Raw genomic sequence first — 25,757 nt, forward strand, 5'->3', positions numbered from 1 at the left:
GTGTTTGGAAAGAATAATGTACATCTGTTAGCGTAACAGGTCACTAAGCACGTAGCACACAGAGAAAGAAATCACATGACTCTATCTGAACAGGTATCTTTAAATTACATCAACTTCATTTTGTGGGTTCTGTGCACCAATGAATGTATGCGATCCTATGGGGTTACTGGCTTTGGCAAAAAAAAAAACAAAACACAAAACACTCAAGTACTCTTACTGAACATCTTACTTAATGGTTTTAGATAATTTTGGAGACTGCTAAAGGAGCTATTTTCTAATTGTGAGACAGTTTCACCACAGTGTCCTTCAAAAAGGTTTTAAGTAAAATTAATCAAAAAAAAATAAAAAATAAGACTGAGCCATAAATTATCCATTGGAACCTTTGGCAAATCTGACTGTCTGTCAGCATTCTGGTGTTAAGATTTTCTCTCATACATGTTCAACTGTTGTAGATCTTTACAGGCTGTGTATCCTCAAGGAAATCAGAAGATTAATGTTCTAAGAATGCTGGTGTTTGTGGTACAAAGTGATTTTTCTTATTCTCAAAGCGTTACATATTTGTCTTAGATAAGAAGGGAAAAAAAAAAAAAAAAAAAAAAAAAAGAAACCTCACTTGCCAGAAAGAATAATAGATATAAGACATTGCTAGCAGTTGAAATACTGTCCTTTGGAAAACAATGGGCAAACAGAACTGCCATTTGGATGCTGTTGAAGCACAATAGCTTGGTGCTCTCCTTTTGTACCATTATAATCATTTTATGACAGGTAAAGCATCAGTGCCTGAGAGGTGCAGTGCAAAACAGAGCCTGTCCTTCCTGCTGTGAGGACTGACAACTAGCACATCTTCAGCCCAGATGCTCACCTTGAGTTGAGGTAGTAGCACAGCTTTCAATGACGTAAGTCAGGCGCAGTTCACACCTGTTTGTCATGTACTGGTTCACTGTCAGTAGGCCTTTGAGATGTAATTTAATTTTTCTTCACTCAGTCTCATCAAGACCTGTATTTCTATAACTGGAATTTATTTAAATATTCATTTACATTATTTTATACGGAATGCAAATGTTCTTAAAGCACAATCAGAAATTAAAGTTCTAAGCGTTATTTTTAATCACTATGGATTGAACTCATTTAGGGTATCCTATTTTTAAGAATTAAAAATTTACAGTATTTCTGTATTACCCAGAAAGAGACAAAATGTTAAACCTTTTATAAATGGTGAACTACCGATATGAAGGAGGCAAACAGTGCAGCCTACCCTTGACATGGCAAGTCTGCAGGGCTGCCCTTATTTTCGTTGCAGCCCTCCCCTTGTCTCCTCGCACTTCCACAAATGACCCACTGCTGCAAGAAAACAGTATTAGAGGAAGAAGTGTGCAAGGGAGCTGTATTTAACAACTTTTACTGCTGTAACACTTACTGTTTTGTTTTCTTTTGAATACTCCGCTGCAGCTGTCTTCCCCACCACAAAGTATTTTTAAATCCAAGTTGTTACAAGAGTTACTTCCTGTTGCAGTTACAAGGTTAGTAAAACAGGAACAGCAATGCAATCATGCTTCATTTTAATGACAACTTTTCTTCGTAAAAGCCAGATCACCTCCTAGTATATAATATCATTTAATATCCATTATGAAATTACAGAAAAGAAAGGTAGACCAAATCATTATGGTATCTCCTTCCTGCTTCACCAAAATATTAGGACAATAATAACAGGTTGTGCATGGGCAAGACACCAGAGATGAAAAGTCCAGTACTTAAGAGACAGAGACTCATCTCTTACAAGGTAAAAAAAGATCAGAAAAAGCCTAGGAAATAAGAAAATAGGAGCAACTCCTGATTTGGAAATCTTGTGGGGCAGTTACTGCTTCAGCTCTTGCAGCAGCTTCTCAATCATTAGCGAGTGAGTGTCATAGAAGGGCAGCCCGTCCACTTCCATTTCTAGACTGGCAGTTTTTCCACTGCGGACCCTGTGCTGCACAAGTGCTTTCAGAAGCTTTTCTTCCTTAAAAGATAAAGGAATATGACATAATTAATATCCCAAATCAGAAAGAAACATTCATCAAGATCTTTGTTTTAAACCTAGGGAGACTCTGACCTCACCCTCCGTATTTATTTTGGATAGCAGTTCGTGAACACCATTTTTCTTCTCTACACTCCCTCAAACAGCACGTTGGTGTCTGCCTGATTTCAAGTCCCTCGATGCTGAGTGCCTGATTTCAAGTTCCTGTATTGCACAGATGTGAATCAGAGGAACCTCCACCTGAAGTACCTCAGAAAACTACCTGTTGTTTCCCTAGCAGAGCAACAAGCTGCAGATGCATTTTTAAAGAAAAAGTACAGAGGAGGAAAAGGGTATGTCAGGGAAGAAGGCTAACAAGAGAACCTCACTGGGCTGCACAATCACTTTCTTCCCTGAGTATTCTGTGATGACTACATGCCTTTTGCTCTCTATCCTCTTTTTCTATTGATTTTATGAGAATTCTGGTCCCTTAAGAAAGGAATCGGGGGGGGGGGGGGGGGGGGGGAATACAAACCTGAAGTTGCTCTTTCCTGGAATTCTTTGAAGTAATGTCTAATTTCCTTTGTTTTGAACTGCAAACTCAATTTTGTGTTTATAACTGTTATTTTCTTGCTAAACAGTGGTATAAGCAGATATAAAGCATGTTCCAGATTGAACTGTTGAAGTACACAGAGGGATCAAAATCCTCGATTGTGACCTATGGGCCAGTTAGCATTGTGAGAAGAAAAGATGGGATAAAATCAGCTCTGAAAAAACACTACTTATGTCAACAGTGAAATTGGAACAGCCTGGTTTCTAACGGACATATGTGTAGCTGTTTTGTCCCTTCCCAAAAGGTTTTTTCTGAAAAGCCACAGCCTCAGTAGCAGCATTAAAGAAGAGACCCCTCTCTCTTCTCCCCAGTAATCAGTTTTGTGAAATTTCCCAGAATCTCAGAACTTAGAAACCTCTTCCTTTTGTGAAATTTTTAACCTCCTGTTGAATTTCAATGAAGCTTACACATTCCATTTACCGTGGTGGTTATAATAAAGAGTCCTTCAAGGCAGCAGTGCATAAATTGTCTGTTCGTTCAGTAATCTTTGAGAATTCTGGAGGTATTCAAAATGCCATTATTCTAGATACTCTTCTCTTCATTTGACATGAAATACACGTATTAAAACTCTTTACAGAAAATGCTAAGACCTTATATGAAGATAATTTGAACCTCAAATTTTGTTAATAAAAATCTAAGAAGAATAAAAAGCCTACTCACATCTTTGCTTCCCTCCACCCCTCCTCTCACGTAACTTACATAATACCTTGATGTAATCATATACATATATTTTTTTCTTCCTTCCTCAAGAGTAACTTTTCTTTCTATGAATGCCTTCTTTCTAAGAATGCCTCTTCTGGTCTTTGGTCTGTTTTACTTCCAGTTATGTGAGACCCTGCTTTGATGGAAATCGCTACTACCATATGAAGCTCTACCAGTGTCCTTGACAGACAGCTCTATAGGTTCAAATACTTTTTTGTTTGATATTCCCTACAAAAGCATTAACAAAGTCCTTTATATCCTGGACACAGATGAATGACCAAAACATTGCAATGTCAAAATGTCTAATGTTTTATATATTTGTTTTCTAACGTCTATGTTATCTATATAACAGAAAATATGTTGTTTTGCTTTATTTTTTTTATTTCATTTCTAGGAAGACTTCTAAACCATATAGAATATAGTAGCTTTAGATCTGAATTTATACGTAATATGGTTGTATTTTACATACAATTGTATATGGCCAAAATATTAACATTTCTGACAGAATCAAAACATACCTTACATGGTTGTTTAGCAGAGAATTCAGTATAACTTGGAAACCTGCTTTTTGAATGCACTCCATATAAACATTTTATATTTCCTGGTAATGCATCCTAGATCTTAGCTGTAACAAAGTGAAATGAGCCACTCTTTTTCTATTAAAGAAAAAATAGCTATAGTTACATGGTGTCAGTCTTGACATCGTGTAACAATACAGCAATGATACAGCTATTTAAGGAAATTACCTGAAGACACTCTTAGCATAAAAAGCACTACATTGTCATTTATCAGCACCTTATATCATGCATGATGATACATATGAATATATGAATGCAAATAGAAGCATCTGATCTTTCTGCAAAGAGAGATTTTGTCTTGGCACTGAGTATCTATATGCAAAGTGGCAAATTATATCTCCCATGTCACAAAAGAGACACACGAATTGGATAAGCAAAATTTCATTTCTTATTTTGAATTGTTTTTCCTATATATTTACAGGCTAGAGCTCTTTGGTCTGCTTACATGGGGAAAACAGGCTTAATATTAAATAACTATGCCTGTATTCTCTCATCAAACATTACTGGTTGCACTTGTGAAACATACACAATTTACACTATGTTCAAAATCAAACCAGCATCGGATTAACTGACACAATCTTGATTCAACTCCACACCTGAAAAGTAGGTAAAGACGATTTAGATCAATTATTTCTTACTGATCAAGGTGTCAGCAATGACCAAATGCTTCTCAGTATCTCTTATTAAAATATATGTAAAGAATAAGTCATGCATTGAGAAAAATCTTAGTATTTTGTTGAGCAGAAATGGAGAATGTAACAAAACCCAGAACTGTGGCATTGCAACCCTGATACTGCTTTAATGTGAGGCTGGAGAAAACCTTTATACTTCAGGGGAAGTCTTCTTAATTTAGTAATTATGATCTATGGGTTTCATGGAAAGAATGCCATTTCTGGAAGAAAAATAAAATGTGATAAGAAAGCTGTTTGGTACTTAGGCACTTACTCAAATGTCTTCTTTCCAATTACAACCACACAAATATTAACACTGAGGTGGGTATGGTGGCGCTTTTTATCTTACTAGGGTAATTATTACAGCATTAAAAGAAGCTGTACTGGGCAGAAAGTAGCCATGTAAACCATAAATGGTCTGATGTTTTATTTTATTCTAATGGAGTATGTGAACACTAATGTATTCAAGCTCAGGAAATCTTCTGCGCTGTTTACTGTTCTATGATTTATAATTAAAGATATAATCTCCTCTTGTCAGAAGATTTGTCATTTTCTTTCTTCCCACAAAACTGTTGCCATTAATTTTATCTCAATAGATTTTAGTGTTGAACTTTCAGCAGCTCATTATTGGATCATTATCAATATCGCCAGCTGTATAACTTAGTAAAATAAAAGCAAGGATTTCCTGTATACAGTATCACATTTAATTGCTGTATCTTGTTACCAGGAATTTTGATCATAGTTTTTTGGATATGTAAATTCAAAGGGAAAACAAGTAGATGTGAGTCAAAAAAATCAAAAGGGAAAAATTAATTAATGTTGGAGCTGTCTTACATGTCACACAGAAGTCAAAGGGTAAGTATATATGGCTAAGCTAACGGCTGGGATCAGTTTCAGTTTTATGTTCTTTATATGAAAAATCAAACCAGCAACAACTACAAAGTATGACCTACTCTACACTACTGTGTTGGAATTTCAGGCCAAACACACTGTCATCTCAGTAGAAATATTTCAGTGTTGCAGACAGTATCTATGCTGGATGGATTACACTTTGCTTAGCATTCCTGGAGGTCACAAACAATACTGTGTTTTTTCCAAGTCTCTATAGAAGTACTCTGCCAATAAAACTGATTTGAATTTCCTCAGTTATTATAAATATGGTGGAACAATCCTTACTTGATCACTGCATATATTTTTTAACACAGCCAAGTTAAAAATAGAGCCATGTGATTAGCAGGATGCTCACATATCAGTTCTCATCCCTCTTAGTTATTTTACTTTTTCTCAGTGTGGAACCTGTGCATTCCCAGCATATCACAGTGTTCAGAGTTCCATTAGTCAAAATGCATTTAAAAATATTGCTCTGCAAGTCTTTCTCCATCTTTAGTTCAGAAATATTCAAACTTAATTATAGAAAGGTTCTAACATAACTAAGAAATGTAGAACGATCAGAAATATGGAGTGGCTTCAGTAATTAGGATTGTGACTTTTAGTTTTGGAAGAAAGATTTCTAAAGAATACAACAGAGATTTGTAAGAATCATGAGTGCTGCTAAGGAAATGAACAAGGAATTTTAATCACTCTGCCTCACAGTACAAGGTAATAGAACGGGTTTAAAGCAAGAGCACTTCCTTCAAAATCTCAAAGACAAAACGGAGGCCAAGTTATCAAATGTGTCACAAACAATTGAGACTACCATCAGGATTTAATCTTTTACTGGATGTTAATCGGAGTGGTCTGCTACAAGCCTCTAACTTGTAACTCCCTGGTGCTGGGAATTGTAAGTCCATAACGATCTGATTCTACACTCCATCCTAAGCATCTGCTACTGCCCCCTGCCAAAGACAGGAGACTGAGCCAAATGGACCTCTGGGCTCAACTACTACAGAAGCTTTTAGACCTTTACATAAAACAAACAAACAAACAAAAAACTGGTGAAACTCTAACAAGGTTTAAGGACAAAAAATAGTTTTTTTAATATATAAAAATTTTGTAGTAATTTTAATGCAAAATTTTTGCAGATCTCCAAATTTAACTTCATTATCAAACATCACAATGAAAACCTCTATTTTTAGTAGCATACTCATATTTATGAGGGAGCTAAGATTGTATTTCAAGATAGACCACAGTGGCAGTGCATTTTGGAAGGAGTTAGTAGTAGAACGTAAGATTTTTTTCTACTGAAGCCTCTAGTTATACAAACTGATTTTGTCCCAAGCATTCACAGATCTCAAACAGCTGGTGACTGGAGAAGTAAGAGCCCCACATATTTTAAAGTAGATGTAGTGCTGGTGAAGAGAGTCTGACAGCCACTAAAACTGACCATTTTCTTATACAAAACCGGTTAATTTTAGTAAACAGGATTTCTTGCACTTCTCAGAAAATTGTAGCATGATTTTGCACTTGAAGTCACAACACAGGAATAAATTTATCCTTGAAGCTTTTTACATTCATAATGTTCTGAACCCTTTACAGGATAGTCTAAATACAGTGTGGATGCTGGTTAACCAGGAATTCCCCAAAGTCACCAAAAGACCATGTGAAAGCAGTGACTGGGCACGATTTAGTGGCTGATTCCATCTACCCATGAGCAAGTCAAAACTCCCTGGCCCTCTGGAAATTACCTTTGTAACTGATGGGAGTGCAGATAACCAGATCTTCTTCTTCAGTAATTGTGGAAACCCCACAGCTTTCCTCAGGTAGCGATCATGTATTTCACAGGTGCTGAGAATATACAAAGCACATGCAATGGCATAGCCTCCCCAGTTAGAGACACCTGTAAAAGAAAGTCACCATGAAACCAAAGTGTTAAAAAAAATAAATGACAGTTATTGCAAACATACCTAACCTTCATAAGTCATAGGGCACTTACAGATGAGTCATGCAGTGATTCTGAAATGGAACTGTGATATGAATTAACTGTTGACATCAATTTGGAACTTTTAGAAATATGCAATTCCTTAAGATATTAAAATATTTTTATTAGTATTTCAGATTAAATTTCTGCAGGTTTCCCTTACTATGAAATCCATGAACTTTTGAAGAACTATGTAATAGCTTGGTGTCTTTTGCTGTTGATGATACAGAGGTAGGAGATTTTTGATATCCTAAACCATGTAAATTTTCACTGAAGTCAGATTTTATGGTAGAACGCTGTACCATTCTAGAGAGTCCCTTTTTGGTCACAGATGATGATGGATTAAAGGGTTCAGTTACTTTATCAGACATGAAGTTCAGGTGAAATTAATTGTGTCTCAATGATGTGTCCTTTGTTTAAGTATTGTATACAGAAAGACGTTCTAATGTAGTTAATATCCGTGAATTGTCTGCATGCTGTGACTAAATCACTCCACACACTCTTGTTTGACCACTTCTTTGTCAAGGCTATATTGGAGAATGTTAGATTTGAAACTTGCTGTGGGAAGTTATCTCTGCTGCCTGGCACCTTTACCAGAGATGTAGAACAGACAGATTTTCTAAAGTGTGGAGGTTGTTTCAGTGCATGTAATTTTCCACACAAACGTCTAAATATTCCCCTCACTTGCCTGTGCAGGGTCTGGGCGTGACAGTTGCTTTCAAGGTAAAAATCACCAGAATTTCCAAAACAGTGACTGTAAGCAACATGTAGATTAAGTCATAAGAATTAGATATAATTATCACCACAATCCCATTTCTCCCCTCAAAATTGCTGTTCTAGTATCAGCAGTGTTAGAAACACAGGTGCTCTAACTTAGGTTAGAAACTTGAGCTCGAGTACAATATGGCCCATTCACTTCATAAATTCGTCCTTGCTGAGCTAATCTTGCAATAAATTATATTTAATGCTTGTTAAGATGTTACAGCAGAAGAGAATTTTGAGCTATAACATCCAACTTATGTTGTATATTAAGAATGTACTTATGTCTTGGAGTGGCTGCTGAAAGAATTTATCATCTCATGTAAGTGCAATATGGCTGATTTAGGCCTGACAGGGTCACACCCACAGAATTTTATCAGTTATACTGAAAATTCATATGTGCATAGACTATTAAAAAAAATCCCAGATAGATCACTTCTGCAGCCTTCCCTGTTTTATTTACTATGTGATTTTTTCAAGATTATTCAGGATTTGCCCAACTGTTTCCGATGAAATGCTCTTTCTTGACTGAGCATCCTCAACTTTCAGTCATTCCTGCTAGAACAGTAGAATCTTAATTATTCAAGTAATGGACAAAATACAGAGACAGGTTTGTTTGTTAGTGATGACTTGATCATACAATGAAAGGGCCAATATAAATTAGTTGGAAAGTCAGGTGTTTCCTTTTCAGTTCTCTTTGCAACATCAACTTTCCCACACCCCAATATTCCCTTACCAGCTACAACGGTAAAATCAGCTTCAACATCACAGGCTATAGTATTTCCATTTTTTATGTGCTTCTTTACAGCTTCTTTTACTTTGCCCATTCCTAATTCATTTCCTCCATCTCCAACACCTTTATTAAAAAAGAGATCAAATGAGTATGAAGCCAGCATATAGCTAACAATCCATTTATAAAGCAGCCAGTGTCTTTCCCAAGTCTCTGTGACAGTTCATAGCTCCATATGAGATGATTTGTATTTTCATCAGAAGTATCTATAAACATAAGATCATGAAACAAATGCTGAAAGCATCACATTACCGCATGCTAACCTGTTAGTGTATATACAGTGCATGCTGTACTAGTGCAGGTAAAAGAAAACAAAATTATCAAGCATTTAGGAACTGCAGACAGAACTAAAGACAGTAAACTTAAACAAGTGTTCTACATAATGCATTATCACAAGTAAATTAGTACAGATAAAGAAAGAAGATAGAAAATAAATACAAAATAAACTTGAAAAAATAGCCTACAATTCTACAGCAAATCAAACAGAGAAAAGTTAGTCTTGCTCTGAAATTTAAGAGAAAAAAAAAAGAGAGATGAAAAGTAGTAACTATTGCAGAAAGATATGCAAGAAAATATATAGTTATTTTCAAAAAGAACAACTTACTGCACCGGCAATGTATACAAAGAGCTCAATGCTGTGTAACATTACCTTTTTTAAAAAAAATATATGAAAAAAATAGCATTTTTTTTTAAAGTGTTTGTATATTCAGAGGGTGAAATCTCGATTTTTGTTGGTCAAGTAGAAATGCTGTATATTTGTCTTCCAGAAATCAAGAACATCAATGATTTCAGTAAAATCAATGGGACCTATGTTATTTCAGAAACATTCTGGGCAACATTATATTTGGAACATTAGATTGTAAGGTGTCACTCAGAAACCTGGAGATCAGGATAACACAAACTATCAACTTAAGAACTTCCTTTAGTCTCTTACCAGTATATTAAAAAAAAAAGGCAAAAAAAATCCAATTATTTAAATGGAAATTTAAATTCTCTTTTACCTGTTAGTTTAAATTGCTTCTTCTCAAGTTTATCCTAGTTAATGTTTGTGAAAAAGAACATCAATTTCTAGCACAGTGAAGAGCTCCAAATCCTTACTGTAATGTATGGCATTTGAATTTGAAATAAGGCTGTTCTGCATAGTATGTGTTACAAAAATTACAGAGAGAAATTACAGTATTTATAATTTACACTTTAAGTGATGAAAATTGATAAATTTAACATGTTTACTAACTGCATAAATGTCTCACATAACTCTATAATAAACTTCTTATGTAAGTGAAATTCAAAGTTATTTCTCAGTAGCAGTTTCGTATTTAGATCCCAAAGTCTGTAGAGTCAAGGTGAGCGTAACAGAGTGACACACAACCAAATGACTGTAAAGGATTTTCATGGCTAAACCTAAAGCAACTTTTTTTTTTTTTTTTTAATTTATTTTACAAAACAGGCATAATCTGTTGGTGAATATGGCAACTTTTTTTTTTTAATTATTTTACAAAACAGGCATAATCTGTTGGCGAACATGTAAAGCTTGACACATATTTTTCATGAGTGCTTATTGTTTTGCCATGAAACAGGTAACCTTTCTTTTTGCTTAGAATTGTCTGCTTTAATAAACTGCTCGTGTTTATTTCAGTGTTGGGATTTAATGGTGCCTTCTAAAATCTGTTTGGTTGATAGTAAGTTTCATGTAGCAAATGACATAATCATGGTGCACCATTCATCATATATAAATAGGGCAGTTATTACTGTTTTGTAAGAATCCATGTTTTGATATTTTGGTATATTCAAAATTCTGCTCTTGATCTTTAAAGGGGTTAAAACGAACTCTGTCTTTAAGGACAATCAACAGTTTCTTTAGCAGTGAAAGATAACATTGGTTAACAGTTGGTAGATCTACTGCTTTGGATGGAACCCATTTGCATTTCACTGGGAAGAAAACATCACATCTTTCCACATCGAACAATTTCATGCACCATCTGTTTTCTTCTTCCTCTTTTACAGAGGACAACACTTTCTTATAGGTTTTCCAGACTGAGATTCACCTGACAAAACAGTTGTGTACATATGAGCTAGTCAGTTAGACTTCTTTGAAAGTCAGCAGAGAGACACGGACCCTTCAAACATTCAGTTCATCTCATCCCACTGCAGAAATCTCAAATGCATATCTGAAAATAGAAAAGGAGAAATTTCTTCTCCTAAAGGCCTGAGTGCTTTACAGGCAGAGGAAATACAGTTTTGTCATATCTTCTGCATAAGCTTTTGCTGACTACATTAGTTTCTGAAACTGAATTCCTGAAAAATGCAGAAAATGCCAGTCTTCTGTACTAAAAATCATTTGTGTGAAAGGGAAATTGAATGTGATTTTTTTTTTTTTTAATGCAGGTCTTCAAAAAGCATATATAATTATGTCAATTGTATGACAGCTGAGAAAATTATCATGTGGTTTTGGTAACATCTCAATCTTTTATTTCAACTTTTCATGGAAATGACTCCTTCCACCTTCACTGTTTCATGTCTTCTTATTTTGTATATTCCTGAAAGTCTCTGCTTTGTATATTCCTGAAGGTTGCACTTAAAATCACATTTTTTATGATATTACTCCATGAAATTGTAGGCATTGTTCATGATTTGTCTGTGGTCAGACTCCTACATCAGATTTTTTTAAACTTCTACTTTTCAATGAAAAATCTGACAATTAATCAACATGTAACATACGTTCTACTCTTTCCCTTCTCTACCTACTGACACAGTGCAAAGACTTCTGCAATACCGAAAACTCTATCTTTTTAGTATCCATTTCTAGTATACAAAGTTATCCAAGTTAACTTAAAATCAGGGATAAGGTAATTGAAATTAACTGCAGCAGATAAAGTTCTCAGGCATTTTGCTCAACATCTTTATGAAAGACATTATTCTATCCTTACTCAGTCAAATCTTCAGCTTCTCTGCTGATTGCCAACAGAGTGCCATCTAGAGTGCTTCTTTTTGAACGTTGAATGTTACTCCTTAGGAACAGGGCAAATATTTTCATTAAATCTGAATAAAATGTATTGCAAATTTTAAGATGGTACAAAAAATACCTGTGAACTCTACTGCTACACAGCTTTTAAATAAGATTCCAATACACTGCGACCAGACTATGCATTATCTCTGCAGGAGTGCTCTACACTCTCTGGAAACATATGAAAGACATAATTGTTAAGAAGTCAGAGTTTCAGTGCCTTTGGTGATACTTAGGAGTGAGTCCACAGCACAGCAAAAAGAAAAAAGGCCAGACCAGCAACCATGTTCTAATGCGACTGAAATCAGCCTTGCATGGACACTTTATGTCTAATTTTGTTTCAAATGTTTATATAGATCACGTATCTCCTAACTCCATTTTGGGCCACACAATGCAGCAGGAAGCATTTGTTTATACAAGAACTTTATACAACACTTCATATATATACACCCAGGAATCCTTGATCTTTGGCATATTCTTACAAAGCCAGATACAACTAGGGTTTTTGGAAGAAAAAAAAAAAAAAAAAAAAAGAGGACTATTGACAAAAGAGAGGAGCACTGTATTGACAAAAGATCTTTAGATTTATTAGTTGATGCTAATGTAGTTTTGGTAGGAAGGACAATGTACTCCTTTAAAGATCATTATTTTATGCTCACATTTTCTTAGAGAAGGGCCTATTATACTAGATGCAGCTATGATATCCCTGGTCAAGAGAATCCATCATCAATTGCAACATAAGTGAATGTTCTGTCCAGACTGCTCTTTTAATGCAGGTATAACAACTATAAAAATGACTGCAGTATTTCTATGCTGCCTTTCACATGCAAAATACAGAATGTACAGATGTCACTGTCAAAACCTACATTTAGGGGAGCATATGTATGCACACTCACATATAGATAATATACACATCGAAGCTTAAGTATTTGTCTTTAAATAACTTCGAATTCAACTCCTCCATAATTTTTTTTGGATGTGAGCACCCTTTCATAAAAATCTGTAATTTTTCTCTAGCGACCCTCCCTTTAAATTCAACCAAGAGAAACAGCTGTAGTCCTCAAGCAATTACTCAGCACCTGCCTCCTGATCTGCAGCACTTCCAGTAAGTAGGAGTTTCTGTTTTGTGCTTTTCTTGCTTCTGAGACCATAATGCAGTCATACCTGTTGTTGTGACTCCTGGAATGGTTTGTGCAGCTAAAAATAGGTCATCTATGGGATCCACTAGATGTTTAATATTAACTTTCCTGGCATTGTAGTAATTGCCATCAGCAGCCATTCCAGCACGCTCTATTGCTATCAGGTGATCAAATCTGGTTAGAGACAGAGTAAAAGAACAGAAGAATGGAGTCAAATCTTTGATTCTCACCTATAATAGTCTTGTGTTGGGTACTTCTCCTGTTGTACTTGGTTCTACTCTTTGAGTATTTGTGATGTAAGGTAAAACTTGGATACTGAATTGCTGTTTCTACTTGCAGTTCTCCATAGTTCTTTTTCAAAGGTTAGTCTAGTTTCTTTATAGCTTTAGTGTAACTTCATCAAACCACGTTTGCCACCAACAAATAGGGAAGTTCCTGATATCTTCCTAAGCAGTAATCCTTTGGATCAGCCATCTGGGCTTGCTCTTTTTCGTGTTAAACTATATAATATCTCACAGTATAAAACTTGTGTTTTCAAGTAGAACAAAAAAGTGTCTACTTATTGATGATGTAAGTCCTTGTTGGTGTAAATGTAGTCTCTGCTTAAATAATATTGTTTGGAAAATGTTCACTTGCATCTAGTTAGGGAGTTTTTTGGTTTGGATCTTCAGATCTTGGGGCTGTGGATTTGAGAGATTTTTTTTATTTTTAAAGTCCATGCTTGTTTTGCTAGCTACAAAAGTACACAGATGTACTGCAGATGTCCAATGCTTTAAGCAGAATTTTAGTACTCAGCTCTGCCACTGTATGTTAGAATTAAGTCATTTTTCTTTCATTTCTCCAATTCTGCTGTCAAGAGGTTACTAATTCTTTTGAATTACTTCATGTTTTTGTGTGTGGGTATCTACAGTGACTCAGGAGACCTCAAACAGTGTAGTTGTCTACTTTAAAGAAACACTTACTTTAGCTTATTGGAATTGTGGGATCAATTGAAATAGAAACTGGCTGTAATTGAATGATGCATAGCTATAAAAAATGCTTTTAAAACATTACATAAAAACTCAAGACGGTATCATGCTGAACTTAGAGCATATGCCAACCAATACATTGGTGAAGCAAATACCAGAGTGAAAGATCTTTTTATTAAGAAGAACAAATGGAAGGCAACAGCATTGAAATGCTGTACAGGGAAAGATCAATAAAAATGAACAATATATGCCTATTTAAAGGAAACATAAGTTGCTTACTAAGTAATGAAATGTATTTTTCAGTGCTTTAACCTTAATCATGCACTTGTACAAATCTGAATTTCTGCACAACATTTTACACTGGACACCACGTATGCAAACTGTTTAACTCAATATTCAGAAGTGCATGCATACTTCTATAACTTTGGTTTTGTCTGCCTAAAGACAATAGGACAATCACTTTTGCAGTATTAGTAAATCTCAACTGTTTTTAAGTCAGATCCAATTTCCCAGTTGTCAAACATGAGCCAAAGCTGTAGAAACCAAACAAATTCTTTTCCCAGCTCCTTAACTGACTCTACCTCTCTGCATCCTAATTTTTATGCTGATTTAAAAACTGGGAAAAAACATATGTATTATGCAACGTATATGCATATTGCTATGGAATAACAGCTGAAAAGCTTTTAGATTTTTTTTGAAGAAAAAGCTATTGATATGTGAAGTATCAATTCTTTTTGTACCCCAGAAATGCATACTCTCAGAATAACATGGAATTCTGTATGTGTGCTATAATACCAATATTCTGCTTCAAAGTTTGTTCCGTTAATTCCAGTTCTAAAGGATTTACTTGCAAGCGTTACACCTTCTTAAGTCACGATTATTTATAACACTATGCAGTAGAAGTGTGACCCATTCTCAAAAATTGAATAAATGTACCTAGGTCTTCTGGGATTCCCATTCTCACACAAAAACCTCAAAGCTGAATCAGCATTTTCCCTTCGATAACTCAGTAGAGGGACAGGTCTCTTCAGGATTCCTAGAGGAAAATAAAATACAATTCAGATACTATGTACCATTTTTTTTTGGTGTGTGTTTCAGTGATTATTTTTTTTCCTAGGTAGAATAGTTAGAATATTCAGGCCTCAGTGGGTTTACACAGTTCCTGATAAGCTCCCTGCATCCTTGCTTTTAATGAAATTCATTTAGTTGTTAGTACTGATAAAGGGGACCTTGGGATAGAAAACAGGTCTACTAGAATAAGAACAGACATCCAGAATTCATCACGAACGGCTAACCGTAACAGATGCACAAACATTAACTTGGTGCCAGCTTCATTTAACAAAACATAACAATGCTAATCAGAGGTTCAGGATGAATGGCGTGTTCATTCTCTGAAAGAAAAAAAAAAATCTGTAGTAAGTTACAATGAGAATACCTGAAGCGAACCTTGGCTCAAATTAGGAAGACAAAACTGGAAAAATGTATGTCTTACCTAGTTGAACAGCATCGTCAATAATCTTTTTATTCAGATCCATGGCTCTCTGATCTGTTACTATAGCAACATCTTTCTCCAAGGCCTGCAGCATGGCTGCGATGGCGAGGGCTCCAGGGGGCCCATCATTTTCTTCTGGTGGATCGTAAGAGAAGTGGGTAGGAAATCCAGTTGTTATCAACACTGACCGAGCATGGGAGATGGCCAGGCAAGCCTTCAGCAGCTCATCCGGGCGGTGTAAATGAATTATACCCCGATCTCCTACAAAAGTATTTTTAAAGATATATATTTTTAAGAGAACAGTACACTTCAGTACGTTGTTCTCCTTTTGAAGTTTCTGTTTGGGTGAATCTGCGTACTTTAATGACATAATACGGGTAAAAATAATACAATAAAAAGAAAAACCTCTGGTCAAGACAGGAACTGGGCTAATTTCCTCAGGAAACCTAGGAAGGTATAGGATATGAGTAATGAAAATAACGAGCTGTGTTTCCAGGTTAAGAATTCTGGTTAACTGGGTTTTGAAAATTACTATGCTAGCGTTTCTAGGTATTGGTGCAAGTTGCGTGTTTTTTTCTTTCTTCCTAAGAACTCATTGAATATCGTCTCCCTTCCTTCTACTGTCTGCTTTCCTCTGATCTGTGGTTACAGTTGTGCCAGACCATGTCTAACTACTAAACTATTTGCTTTACTACTAAATCTAGCTTGCTACTCAAGCTTCCCCCATTTTATGGAAGATTCAATGCAGACCTCAGTTGAGTAAGCTGGTCCTTTGACTCTGCTTAACACTGTCCCTTTAGGAAAGAGCTAATTTCCAAATAAATTCAACTTACTTCTGTGGTTAATAATTTTATTGAGGGCTCAGATACACTGTGAATTATGGGGGACTTGATAAACTCAACTACTACATTGGTATCTAGGCAATTACTAAAAGATCTTCCTGTTACATGTTATTTCTCCTCGAGAAAGAGGAGAATATTAGTAGATCTCTTGGGTCAGTCCCTAAAGAGGCAACTCTGCCTATCTGTTTAAGTCTTTTATTATTGCAATATTTCCTATTCTCTCTTCTTTTCCTGACACTCAGAAACACAAGTGTGCAATGCAGTCCTTTAGATTTGCTCGCATTCCTGAAAACCATGGATACCAGCATGATGTGCTGATAATCATGGGCTGAAAGTGAGAGGCAAGTCCTCACTATTGTTTTCTATTCTCCTCATATCTTAATCTTTCTCACCTTTTTTCCCTCCTTTCCTGTTGGTGAACCAAGTTTCCTCTTTGTCTTTTTCTCACCATTCCTCCTACACAACATACAGGCAATATATAATTTATAGATAGTGGACAAAGAAAAAAAGTTCTCAACAAAACTCAAGTAACAGAAACAGGGTATATTAGTCTTTGAAAAGTGGAGCATATCAACTGAGTTGAAGTACTACAGTAATGCAGCTACTGTCTTTTAGCAATAAAATGAGCTAACTCTGAAGTTAGGTCCGGTATTTCTGCAGAGCATGGCATTGTGCCATGCTGAACTCCAGAGAGTGGATAAAAGGAAAGGCCTTGTAAGTAAAAATAAACAGACCCAAATATATGCACACAGCCCAAACCCTGAGCTTGGAAGAGCTGAGCATTAGCTGTTTTCCACTACTGCCTGTAAAAGATTTCAAAAAATTTACAGGAAAGTGAGATCAAAATTTACAGGAGACAGAGGGGACTAACTCAATGTGCACTTTGGAAATAGTTGTGTTATTCTGTCTTTTGCTCCTGTATCCTCTTATTTCCATCTCTTCTCTCTTGTGCACGTACACAACCATACCTCTCAACCTTCTGTTGTGATCAGGTCACTTTGGTCCATCACACAACACCTCAGCAACAAGTATGTCAGCAGAGTTTGATGTAGTTCCACCCATCAGAGAGGGACATTTGAAAAACACATGCAACTACTAGAATATCCCAGTAAGAAAATAGCAGTCACGAATGTATGTAAAGAAATGTACTATTTACTCAACAGTGAACACTTACATAGCTCTTACCGCATGCTGAGGTGCCCTGCACTTATCAATTTCAGATTTATTCAGCAACAGTGCTTATTCCCTGTGGATGCTCCAGTCTGCTGTAAACAGTGAAGCTTCTGTGTACTTTGAAAGAATGCAGTAATCACATTTAAATATGTTCCATTACCCATAAGGTTGAATGATTTGGGTCAAACTCTGATATTACATATAGTAATGAAAACAAAACAAAACTAGTTATATTAACTCACAGTAATGCACAAGTATTTTTTTAAAATCTTAAAATTGCCTTTAGGTTTTTATTGCATTCCTGAATTTTGTGGGCATCTACACAAGCACAATTGATATAGCAAATCCACTCAAGTAAGAGGTTTTTTGTTTGATTGATTGTTTTTACCTGGGTCTATTCCGATCAGGTTCTCCAGATTCTTTATCTTTTGTGTTGCTTCTGCTGACACCATACTATAATGCAAAGGATCTTGTGAAATGCAGTAGACTTGTGGGACTTCACTTGAGGACCCGACTGTAACACTGTCATTCTTTAGGTCAGTGATGAACATGCAGCCAGGAGAATGAGTAAAAGCTAACGGAGATCCTAGAACAGGTGAAAAAGATTCAATTAAACACTTTGTTATTGTGTTATATTGAAATACCAGAATGATAAAATCTCGAGAAGCAATTTAACAACACAGAGTCCCTGCCTGATGACACTTACAAAACAGGTGATATTTTAAGATACACTGCAGCAATAAATATACTTTGAGGAAAGAAATGTATGCATATACATCTGAAAATGTTTACACTTCTGAAAAGCTCATGTGGGTAGTTGAGAGCAGGTTTTTTTACACTATCCTCTTTAGTATAAGCTGCAGGCAATTTAGGAACTGAACGGTGGTACCCTTCAAGAAATTCAGTCAGGAATTGGCAAGTCTGAAAACTGGGTTTGACATGCATGAAAAAACTAAGAACAAGTTAACGCTGAAGTTTGCACAGGGTGTTGGTGATACTGTTTCTGTAAAAATAAATTGTCTAGATTCTAAACTGCTGCAGGAAGCTACAGTCTCTCTCTACCTTTGAATACAAATTTAATAGTGATATGGAAAAGCTGTGACAACTCCGTGCTGACAAGTAGTTGTCCTTTATCAGATTAAAAAAATGGGGAGGTTTAATATGCCTCACCAAACCATGTGTATAGACAATAATTTTGAGGAGCTAGCAGATGGATCTAAAGTACAGGTACTGCTGCTATGGCAGGATTTTAACTACTTAGCTGAGAGGGAAGCACAGCAAGATACAAACTGTATAAAGAGCTTTCAGAATCCATTAATGACAACTGTTTTTAATACAAGAAATGAAAAAATAAACAGAAGTAAAAATCAGTTCCAGGCCAAGGCGTGATAGATAGCTGCTTAGGCAACAGAGACTGGTAACTTTTTCCTCCTTTCTCCTTTCATGCATCCTGCATCACAGGGAAAACTGCTAGGGAACACAGGAGAGAGGGTAGACTTTTCACCTTGGATTTTGGAGTGGAGAAAAGGGGTTGTATGTAAGAACAGAAAAAAACAACAACAACAAAAAAGCCTCTGTTCCTAGTGCTGAATGTATTTACAACACTTGCTGAGACCACTCAGATAACCAACTGTAGCATACCACAAGGGTTTTGCAGATCCTGCAGGGAAAGCAGGATGAAATGGATGACTTCCCAGGGCTCTCCCAATTATACTGTCTATCAGTATTAAGCTTTTTTTTTCTAACTAAAAATTTGAGGTTTCCTTCCACACTAGTGATTTAGAGCAATATATAACACTGTCACTATGGTTTAGTTGCATTTTCTTGCCCTTTGAACACATGCCTCTAATAAGTGAGTGGATAAAGTGCAGGATCACAACTCTTTACAGAGGACAAGGATTCCATTATATAAAGTGTGTCACATTTACTTCATTTTGGAACAAAAACTAAAAGATAAAAGTTCTTCACAAGACAATTACAAAGTCTTTTCTAGGTCAATCAGTTTGCTAGTTCTTGACGAGATGGAAAGATATCTGGCTGCTTTTTTTTGGCTTTCCCTTTTACTATTGTTTTACTGCACTGTGGTACAAAATAATACTTCAAAAGTTTAAAAAAGAAAACTTTTAAGTTCCTAGTTTTTAGTGATGCTCAAAAATGATGTTTTGATGCTGTCAGAGCTTTAAGTTTCTGACATTTCACAATGGAAAATAGTCCTATTAAAGGTTTTTTGTTGTTGGTGGTGGTGGTGGTTTTTTTTTATTGCTTGGCTGGGGCTTTTTTAGCTGACCCTAGGGCTCTGCAATGCAAATCAAGCCTATCAGCCAACTCATCCAGTCCACTATTTAAAAAAAATAAATAAAAAAGAGAAAGAAAAAGAGATTGAAGGATGATCTTAAAGTTTTCAAAGACTGTACATACTGCAGTTGATGACTGCTTCTACTCCTGTTACACCACAGGCCCAAAACACCGGAATATCACCAGGGTGAAGGTGAACTGGATCTCCATAGTCCGGTTTGGAAAGATCTTGTATTCCCAACAGACCTGTCATTGATCAACAATAAACCCATCACAGATTTCAGTCAAGCAGCAATATTACAAAAGGTGGGAGGGGACATCAAACATCATCAAGCAACACAGCTAGAATTACAGCAGTGGCAAATCCCACTACTGAAGTGGCATATTTAGTTTGCTTTCAGTGCATGTCCCCAGATCCTGAGCTGTCTTGTTTTCCCTTTATCTGTGTGACATCAATAAACATGTATTCACTTTATTTCTGCAGCAAAGTACAAACTAGACGTGTATGCCGAGTTCCCAAGATATTATAAATCTTATCTATCAATAAAATAATTATATTATTTTTCGCACTGGTAGACAAGAATAAATAACTGCAATGCAAAATGAGTTGTTTCTAGAACACATTTTCTGCTACTTCAGCTTCCTATCTTCTCTAGCTAAAGAAATGAGGAGTCTTTTACCTCTCTGGGTTAGGTAATTACATCTCACTCTTAGCCAGCTTTCATTAAATTGTCTTTTGCTTTAACAAAGCAAACACCTACTTCTTTTCTGGGTCATTCTAAGCACTTGCTCTCTTCCCCTTGCTTTTAAATTCCTAAGATGCTAAAGTTTACCGCTGTCTTTTCTGGAATTAGTTTGTACAATCTGTATATATATTCATTTACTCTTTTCTGTTAAAAATAAACACATAATGTATTCCTTCACTTTCCCAATCTCTACCCGAAGTAATGATTTATTACTCATTCCTCAGATTTAAGCACTCGGACCAAATATATTACTGGGTTGTACTGTTACCAATGACATCTCTTTCCATATTGTACTGTTACCAATGACATCTCTTTCCATACTCTGCAACATGATCAGGCTGTGTACACAGCTCTTGAGACTACTGATTGACTGACCAATTTCTGACAGCAGAGGGAATTTTTTTTATAGTGATCTATCTCCATACTATAGGTGGTCTACATCTTCCTTCCCTCCTTCCCTCCTTCCTTTTCCCCAAACAGCCTCCTGTTTATCTTTTTTGTTTTCAATCTTTCCTTGCAAAGAATAGGCCTGGACTTGTTCAAGCTGTTTAAAAAAATAAAAAATAAAAAGTCATATTTCTATTTATTCTGTCTTAAGTGTTTTGCTCAATGTATCTTATTTCAGTATTTTTAAAACATAATATGGTATTTTCTTTCACAGTCATCCATGAAGACACAAAATGCCTCCATACATACTTTTCCCTATGCTGTCAATCACTGCTACCCTGTTGCTGGGATCTTTGACAACAAGAAAGTATTCACACATAAATGAAACTGCATACATTTTAGGAGAATATGATTACATGTTTTACCAAAACTGTTTTTGCCATATAACTGCCTTTATGCATTAATTCTGTGTTTTGTTCATTCAAAATCTATCTCCCCACCCCGACTCCAATTCAGGTTTGTGACCATTAGAAAGGATTAAAACATGATAAAGCTAGCGCAGGTATTTTATTCCTACCACTTCTGATGGCTCCCCTTCAGCCATTTTTATTGACAATAAAGCATATGTAGAGTGAAACATGAAAAACACTGACCAGGGTCACCTATGTGAATTGGTGCTCCATGAGCTTCTTTTAGTTCAGATGTTGCTAGCACAGCTGCTTCCAATTTGCTTTCAGGAATTGGTCTCATTGTGACTACTAAGTTGCAGCAAAAAGTAGAAATACTGTAGCATGGCACAGCTGTCTGTCAGTTTAAAAGAATCAAAAGTATTAGAAGAAATAAGCCACAATACTAGCATTAATTTTAAATCTTTTTTTTTTTTTTCCCCAAAAAACACACATTTTTCTCAGCATTTTTTTTTTAATTCTTGCTTCAGCACATGCAGCATCCAGCATGGTGAGCTCAGTATATTCTGAATATTGTCAGAAAACAACCCTCTGCTCCCTATGTAGAAAGTGAAAAGCTAACAAAAATTATAGTGGTGACAAATCAGTTTGGTCTGAATCTATTATCTCTACTGGAATTCGGAGAAACCATGATACTCTGCAATGTGCAAGAGTCAACAACTGCTGCTGCTGCCAGTACCCTCTTCTAAAGAAGCAGCATGCCAGTTGTACACACACAACACCTTTTGTGCCTCTAGAAAGGATCTATGGAATTCATCAACTTTTCTGACTAGGATGCTGAAATCCTTTTTCTATTCAGAAATGAAGCAGCCTGGCTTTTTAGAACAGAAAGTCTGAGATGTAAATTGCATTTGAACATAAATGAGACGTAGACAGCAAGAGCTGCATAGTCAATGTTTTTACTTTTTTTGTTATATCTGTCACCGAAGAAACACACTGTACATGTCTTTGAAATACAGATGAAATTCACCTAATTCTAAAATGTTATAATCAGATATATAATTGTAACTTTTTTCTTTAAGCTTCATAGGTCTCACATAAAACACATTTGTTTCTTCAGTTTGACCGGCAGTACAGCAAAATATTGTTAAATGATAACATTAAATAGAATAGTAACCTTTGTTTACCAGAACAGCATACTAATTGTGTGAAAAAGGCATGCAGATGCACTTAAATGTTCTTAATATTAAAGTGTCTACCTAGCAGAGTCAGGCTTATACTAGGACTTCTGCCCACATTAAAATCTGTGTTATACATCTTCTGATCATGGTTATAATTTTCAGTGCTATGGTAGACACCTCAGCTTTTTAGGAACACCTGTCCCAGAGGCCTGGGTTTCTAGCAAATGTGGAGTTTAAAGGCTCTACAGTCATAAGAGAAATCCAAGCTGTGACTGTCATATATGCAGAGCAAACTGCTAATGCTAGTTAGGCATTGGGACGGGTTGCCCAGGGAGGTGGTAGAGTCACCATCTCTGGGGGTGTTTACGGAAAGGTTGGACCTGGTGCTTAGGGATATGGTTTAGTGGTACATTGGTAGTAGGGTGATGGTTGGACCAGATCATCTTGGAGGTCTTTTCCAAGCTTAATGATTCTATGATTGTACTGTCAAGGCTTATAAAAAGAATATTCTTAGTACAAGCTAGAACTGGTGTGGAGAGTGGGACATATATAAAGGTGATGATCAGAATAGCACATGCTTCATCAGCTGAAACAGAGAAGGAAACAAGCACCAAATCCAAATGAAATGGCTGCCATTGAACACACAAAAAACTGCCACTGTAAACAAAAACAAAAAAAATTCAGCCTTGCAGGAAGTTGAGAAAAGCACTGACCTGATATTTTACCCTATATTTTCATGCACTGAGCACTACTACCTGCCTAAAACTACTCTGCAAGTGGGAAAAAAAGTTCTGATTTTGCACGATAGTTATATGGCCATAAGATGAATATGGACAAATATGGAAAAAGTTACAGCAAAGACTATATGTATATCTACTTACCTTATACATGCTTACATTACATTCTTGTTCAACGTTTCTTATAGGAATGCCAGCATTTTGGATTGCTTTTTCAAAAGAAAAGCTGCAGCCTAAATAGAAAGTCACCATGTCCGTAAGTTGTTCCGAATATTCCTTTAGACTTTTTACAGATCCAGTGAAGGCTCCATGCTCATACACTCTATACTGTGGGCAGTCAGTCCTAACGAAATAAGAAGTTATCACAGCTTTAACATGTTTTTGAAAACAAGGCACATGACCAGAATGATCTAAATTGACTTTAACCTACTATCAAACCACAAGATCCAGCCTACTTTGTCCATTTTGTTTCATTCTGAGTAACAATGAAAAAACACAGACAAAACCAAACACTTTATTCTACACATAAACAGCATTCTACACAGCAAACAGAACATGTTAGAGTATCTTTGTATTTTTCATTGTATTTTTCAGGTTTTACAGGTAAATGTCCATTACACGTATCATGCCTCACGGATTCCAAAATTAGGGAGCTGTTTTAAGTTTTCTTTTTAGTATTTGCTAGAGAAGTACATCTTTTAAATTTCAGAGACCCTTAAAAATATAATGTGGTTACCTTGCCTAAACATAAGTAAATTAATTCTGCTCAGACTGCAAAACTTCTAGAAATTACACAAAAATTCACTTTTACATTAGAGAAAAACTTGCATTATTGATAATTATGATAAGAAGTTTCTCAAGAACTAGATGATTAGGCTGATTCTACTCTTTTATACTCATGCACAGTTTTCATTCAAAGGTATAACTACAAGAAAATAAATTTGTTCAAAATGTACAACAGTGAGAGCAGGTTATTCCCTGAAACTGATTTCTCCTAATCACCATCAGCACCCGCTGCAGAATTTTGAGAAGCAGTCAGCCCGTACTTACCTGATATCAGAATCACTACTCAGAGAAGGACATTTCCAGTCACCTGGTTTGCTTCTGTACAGCAATGGCAGAGGTCCATTGTTTGCATGACAGAACTTCTCAAAGTCATCAGCCAGGGACTTGTGCAAAATCACAATGTTAGCTTGTTTATAGCCTGAAATTGTGGAAGGTAGGAATGACTGCTTATTAATTCAGCTCCTTGTTTAAGAAACAAACTTTTCTGTATAGCTCTCTGTAAATGGTCTATAAAATTACCTGAAGGGAAATTTTATTTCAAAACTCTGTAATTGAATTAAAGAAATTTTAGAACTATTTTAAAAATTGTAGCCAGATGTACTCTGTATGTCAAGTAGTTCACAGCTAAAGTAGTAGGTAAACATGGAGAGTACTAGACTATGAAGAATGCATAATTATTTTCCTAAACAATTCTATGAACTTACATATAAACAAAATTTATTCTATAACCTGAGAAATTAGTATTGTATAGGAAAATGTTTTACTTGTGCAAATGTCAGCACAGAGCCAAAAAAAGGGGGGGTGGGAGGGGGACTGTTACATACCACACTTTAACCATTTTTAAAGTTCAATGCTAAGTTATAAATCATGGCCAGTATAACAGAAAAATGCTGATATTCTGTCCTCATGTAGCCCATTCCTTGACTATATAATTTTACCTTGGGCTGCAATTTAATAGAGAAGTTACAGCTCAGGAATAATCTCTTGCTTAGCACACTGAAACTCAGACATTTCTAATATTTCTAATTTAAAAGAACAAAATGAATATAACTGCTACACTTTCTTCACTCATAATGAGCTTTTATTTAAAACCTTACTGACTGCTACCACAAAACAGGTTCTAAAGATATTAATATTTGTGCAGTGTGTATCAATTTGTCTTGAAAACTTATTAAATACTGTGCCAGCTATTAGACAGGCAAGTAAGAGGCTGTGTAGAAGCTCCCACTTTCCTAAAGACTGTGGTAGTCTGAACTTGTGACTCTGGTAGTCATTCAAGAAGCAATCATTCAGTTGAAATCAATGATCTTCTTTAAAAGGCTGTAGAAATCGGCCAGATTTTACTTTTGACCAAAGCCAACCAAGAAACCAAAAGATAAAGCTATTCCTGATGGAAAAAATATAAAGCAAAGGCTTAAACTGAGGTAAGCATGTATTTGCATATTGAATGTGCCCACAAACTGCTCTTCTGGGACCAGCCAGCACAAAAATGCAGTTTATTACTAACAAAAGTTACTAAATACAGAAATAGCTCCTTGCTAAATACAGGAATTCATTTTTGTTAAATAAACATACTAAATTTACCACTGAATAAAATACTACATTGAGTTACCCTTTAGCCTCATTCCCTGCTG

At 35.8% G+C, this 25,757-nt stretch overlaps 1 protein-coding gene across 4 annotated transcripts in view; it reads right to left on the bottom strand.

The window, feature by feature from the left end:
• Positions 1 to 613: 613 nt before the first annotated feature.
• Positions 614 to 25,757, bottom strand: part of DGLUCY (D-glutamate cyclase) — a 43,133-nt gene continuing 17,989 nt past the window's right edge. For 2 of the 4 annotated variants that reach the window (XM_032188374.1, XM_032188373.1), the window contains 11 exons: positions 24,388 to 24,541; positions 23,482 to 23,680; positions 21,666 to 21,816; positions 20,003 to 20,125; positions 17,973 to 18,170; positions 15,570 to 15,830; positions 15,014 to 15,113; positions 13,135 to 13,283; positions 8,913 to 9,032; positions 7,185 to 7,336; positions 614 to 1,999 (listed from right to left, as the gene is read on the bottom strand). In XM_032188374.1, coding sequence (XP_032044265.1) covers positions 1,856 to 1,999; positions 7,185 to 7,336; positions 8,913 to 9,032; positions 13,135 to 13,283; positions 15,014 to 15,113; positions 15,570 to 15,830; positions 17,973 to 18,170; positions 20,003 to 20,125; positions 21,666 to 21,816; positions 23,482 to 23,680; positions 24,388 to 24,541 — 1,751 coding nt within the window. In that variant the 3' untranslated portion in view covers positions 614 to 1,855. Of the gene's footprint in view, positions 2,000 to 3,771; positions 3,968 to 4,107; positions 4,782 to 7,184; positions 7,337 to 8,912; positions 9,033 to 13,134; positions 13,284 to 15,013; positions 15,114 to 15,569; positions 15,831 to 17,972; positions 18,171 to 20,002; positions 20,126 to 21,665; positions 21,817 to 23,481; positions 23,681 to 24,387; positions 24,542 to 25,757 lie in introns of those variants that run through there. The other 2 variants (XM_032188375.1, XM_032188376.1) reach the window with 2 other exon arrangements.

The sequence above is a fragment of the Aythya fuligula genome, chromosome 5 (genome assembly GCF_009819795.1).
Source record: "Aythya fuligula isolate bAytFul2 chromosome 5, bAytFul2.pri, whole genome shotgun sequence".
Lineage (NCBI taxonomy): Eukaryota > Metazoa > Chordata > Aves > Anseriformes > Anatidae > Aythya > Aythya fuligula.